The sequence below is a fragment of the Perkinsus marinus genome (assembly GCF_000006405.1).
Source record: "Perkinsus marinus ATCC 50983 genomic scaffold scf_1104296960478, whole genome shotgun sequence".
Taxonomy (NCBI): domain Eukaryota; phylum Perkinsozoa; order Perkinsida; family Perkinsidae; genus Perkinsus; species Perkinsus marinus.
Genome location: NW_003206126.1, coordinates 1 through 4,264, shown reverse-complemented (window position 1 = coordinate 4,264; position 4,264 = coordinate 1). Strand labels below are relative to the sequence as shown.

Genomic DNA, 4,264 nt, shown 5'->3' with positions numbered 1-4,264 from the left:
ATGGGCATTGCTAGACGACTCGTAAGTTTGTCTCTATAAGGCTACGTAGACAGCCTGCGGCAGGCTGCCCGCCTACTTTAGGGTAATCCTGGATATTTTTAGGAAGGCTCCGGAAGGTTTCCTACGAGTTCTCAGGCTTCTTCAAATTTCGTTCCTTCCTCAGCAACATGTGTAGCCGACCACGTATAGTTTTTCCAACACCGCGAAAAAGCCTCGACCCGCATGGCACAGAAATAGCTCGCTTTGTACCCAAACTTGACGAGAAACAGGAAGCCACTTTTGGGGGTTCAGTACGAGGATGAGTGGTCTGTTACGATAAGAGATCATCCCCCTAGAGTGTCGGCGGCTCGCGGAGTGCACGAATGTGACCACGAATAGCCATGTTTACAGATGCGACGAATGAAACCTAGAAACTATCACTGTCCCTGATTGGGCTGTCACTGTTCCTGATATTTGTGTCACAGTGTGGTCCACACTAGGACCATTAGCACGCAGATCACATCTCTGGTTGTCCCGAACCTGGACTCCAGGTGTCACCGTGGTTGAGACCCTACGTGATTTACCTCGGCAAGGAATGAGACCCTTCGCTGCGAAGGCTTCGCACGATGCAGCAGTCGTGAAATATATTTTGCAAAGAAAAAATTCACTAGTGTTTTCAGATCACAGATGAAACTCCATTAATTAGAAGATGGGGACATGCAGTTTGAGTCTGCCGAAGGAATATGAGAATGTGAATTTTCATGTACAAAAGTAGCTCAGAAGTATTGATTATGGTCCTCATTCTATCACTCATCGTAGCTCTCGTTGGTGCGGAAAGTGCCTCACGCCCCCCACGTGGACTTTCTAAGACTGGTAAAGTCCTGTGTCCCAGCGGTACTGGTAAACAGGAGTATGGATATATAAAAGTCAGTCCACTCCAAAGGTAAGTGAATTTGGCCACGAGTGGCTGTGCTGTGTTGGCTTACTACAGTAATACTACTCCTGCCGCAGGTTATTCTACACTTCCATACAGGCCGATGGGAACCCTACGACGGCACCCACTTTCTTATTCATTAACGGTGGCCCCGGTGCAAGCAGCATATCACCCGCGCTGCAGATGAATGGGCCATGCCTTATGTCTCCGACTTCCAAACACCTGGTTACGAACACGTGAGTCGAAGGAAATTGCCCGTTGCCAATGGATCGATGGGATCCAAAGTTTCTACATTCTCAGGTTCTCCTGGACGAGAGGAACTAATGGTATCTGGGTCGATGCACCGGTACCTGCGGGGTTCAGCATAGGACCTGTGGAGAGTGGATGGGATAATTTGATGCAGAGCTTGTGAGCTGCTTGCCGACGACAATCCGATAGAGCCATTCTGCTCATTTAGGGAGGATTTCGTCAACGAATTCTTCAAACAACATCAAAATCTCAACCGCAACGTTCACCTGATCGGCCCCTCGGCATCGGGTGGGGTCGCCTAGGCCGAGACGGTCATACCATTGTCTTTGAGAGTATCCTACTTCATTCAGCCTCGATGATGGCTGAACTGGGATCGCGAATAATCAAGTCTACATCAAACAAAGTCAATTTAGTGGGATTGATGATAATTTCTGGAGTAGTGGCACCACAGGCTGTGTGGGTTTTTCGCGCCTACAGGCGTGTTTGATGAGGGTCGTCTCAGTTACCAAGGGTGCTTAAAGATGGCGACGGACCGAAAACTGCTACCTAAGGCTGAGTTGAAATGCTTCCTCATTGTTATTTCATCGATACCGTGCTTTCACTCAGACTTGATAAGATGGCTACGGGCTTGGTGAAGTGTGAGGAACAGATAGCCAAGTGCAATGAAAACGGTCCCGGGAAATCTCCTGTCGCAGGTGAGATCGTGGGGTTTTCATTGAGAGAGTCCGAGTTCCATGCCAGTTCAGTCATGCCACATGAACACATCTTAGCGTAGTTAAATGATTTCTGCAATTTCAGAGTTCTGCGAGCAAGCTGTAGCCACCTGCGAGAAAGTCGTTCTCGTCCCAGTTGTGGAGGCAAATATAAGCGTGTAAGGTTTGCACTATAAACGCATCGGCTTCTACTTGGCTTAGCGCTCGACGTCACCCTAGATAGATAAGTACTGGTGGCTAGCGGGGGCATAAGTACACAGCTATTGCTGGAAATTTGTATGGGGGGGGGGGGAATTCGGCGCCTGTTTATTGAGAGAGGGCTACTCCAACTTAGAATCTATATCATCTAGTTGGGGAAATATAAATTCTAGTTTCAGTCTCAATTTCACGCTAGGACTCGGATCATGGCCGCGATCGGTTCGAGCCTCTCCCCATCGATCGTGGTAAGGAGCGAGAGCCCTCATGGTCCTAGGTAGCGTGATCGATGATATTGTATTACGCATGATCCCCGGAGTAGGAGTGATGATATATGTCTATGCGGCATAGGCTATGACCGTCCAGTATTGGTCCTTCCAAAAGGGACTTCTCGTCAACTTCAGTTATGATGTTCGCGTGGCACCAGGACAGGAACGCACGTTATTCAAGTTACATGCTGGAAAGGTGAATCAATAGTTCCCATTGCCTATCATTCAATAAACTTCACACCCTCATATCGTTGACACAGTGGCTACACGTAAAGTCGAGATATGGCCATCACATTCCCGCAATGATATCATATCATCCATGCATTCCGTCACGGACTGAAAACCTGCACGATCGCCGTCAGATAAGTGGATTCCTCAATACTGAGTTTGTGCAGAATTCGTTGGGGGTTTCTAAAGTGTGGCAGTCCCTGAACGATCACGTGAGTAATTGTGGGGTCTGACTCAGTGTCCCCACGCCAAGAATGCTCTCGTTAGGTTCTTGATGCATTCGATAGATATACTGCTTATGATGCAACCTACCAAGTGGCTAATCTCCTAGACGCAGGACTGAAAGTGAGTAACCTGGGAATTCCCGATGCTAAGGATTAGATTTTGCCGTAGCCTCGGATACTATCCGCACGATGTATCCTTCGTTACAAAGACTTTGAGTCGTTCATGCATCCGCAAAGGTTGTTAACGACGGGGCGATCGGGACGTTGGGTCGGATGCCTCGTAGGTTTCACCGTGCGATTTATACTCCAGACATGAGGTTGTTGTAGAAGTAGCCGTTTAGTGGTAGAGAAGTGAGAAACAAGGGATGAGATGGGCACAGCAATGCTGTGACAGCATATAGAATCGATCATCTAGTCGTATAGAGCTCTTCTTCTTGGGACTCCCAAGTTGGGAGACACAACGTTATGTGACCGACAACGCAAGATCTCATCGTTACATGTCTCGTGGAGATGGGGGACAGTTATGTTGCTGAGCGGCTGTTTCGCTAAATTGTAAATCGTTGTGCGTCATCATGGATTCCTAGTGCATGAAGGATCCTCGCCTTTATTGATACTTTAACGGACGTACTAGGTCCAATGCGTCCTAACACGGCGTCGTGATCATGGAGTTGTGTTGCCCCTTCTGGCCGAGTTAGAAGGCCCGTTTCCCGATCGTAGGTACTCGTTGTGAGTGGCGGTCAAGACTATTTAACTAATGCTGTTGGTGCATTCGACTGGATTTCAAAGTTGAAAGGGAAGGAAATGTATGGAGCGAGGCTGCAGGCTGTTCCTGTTAAAGTTCTGAAGGTTGGTGCTTTTTGGAAGAATGCCTTTCTCTCGTACGTCTCCTCCTCTCCCTACTGCAGGACAAAAGCGGTGCAGTATATGGCAGCCTCCGAGCCTCAATGTACGCGAATGGAGCGAAACTCGCTTTCATAGAGGTATAAGCTCCTAGCTCGCCTTCTCGTAGGAGGAGTCGCTCCAAGCATGTGATGTCATGGGTTTATCAGTCTTATTTCTCAGGTGCCGAATGCAGGCCATGCAGTTTCGTCAAATGAGCCACTCGGGCTACAGTCGACCTTCGAGTCTTTCATCAACGCTGAATTATGGTCATGATCTTTCGAGGCTCGGCAATTCCGCTGCAGTTGTCACTTATCAGACGAGGATTGATCCTGTCGACTTTCCTCTTGCGTATATTCATTATTGAGTAGAGAGCTTATGATATTACAAGGTATGTTTGTAGCGCGTCGATATTCGATTATGATCCCTGACGTGTATTGTGAAGTCCGTATCTTTGGAACTCGATACATTTCGAGAGTCTTACATACTTCAGCGTTCAAATTTGGATCTTCATCCTCGGTTTACTTCGTCACTATGATTCCGATATGGAAACGAGTCCTAATGGGGAGAGCGATGTTGGGTTGCATGAGAGTC

General features: G+C 48.0%; 2 protein-coding genes across 2 annotated transcripts; both read left to right on the top strand.

The window, feature by feature from the left end:
- Positions 1–798: 798 nt before the first annotated feature.
- On the top strand, positions 799–1,681 carry Pmar_PMAR025475 (conserved hypothetical protein; the record flags this gene model as incomplete). The annotated part of the gene is made up of 5 exons (XM_002772674.1): positions 799–922; positions 991–1,149; positions 1,214–1,321; positions 1,371–1,450; positions 1,665–1,681. Coding segments are annotated over 5 exons (488 nt in total), but the record flags the coding sequence as incomplete, so codon positions are not given.
- A 97-nt stretch (positions 1,682–1,778) lies between these two features.
- Positions 1,779–2,033, top strand: Pmar_PMAR025474 (hypothetical protein; the record flags this gene model as incomplete). The annotated part of the gene is made up of 2 exons (XM_002772673.1): positions 1,779–1,857; positions 1,961–2,033. Coding segments are annotated over 2 exons (152 nt in total), but the record flags the coding sequence as incomplete, so codon positions are not given.
- Between the last annotated feature and the right edge of the window lie 2,231 nt (positions 2,034–4,264).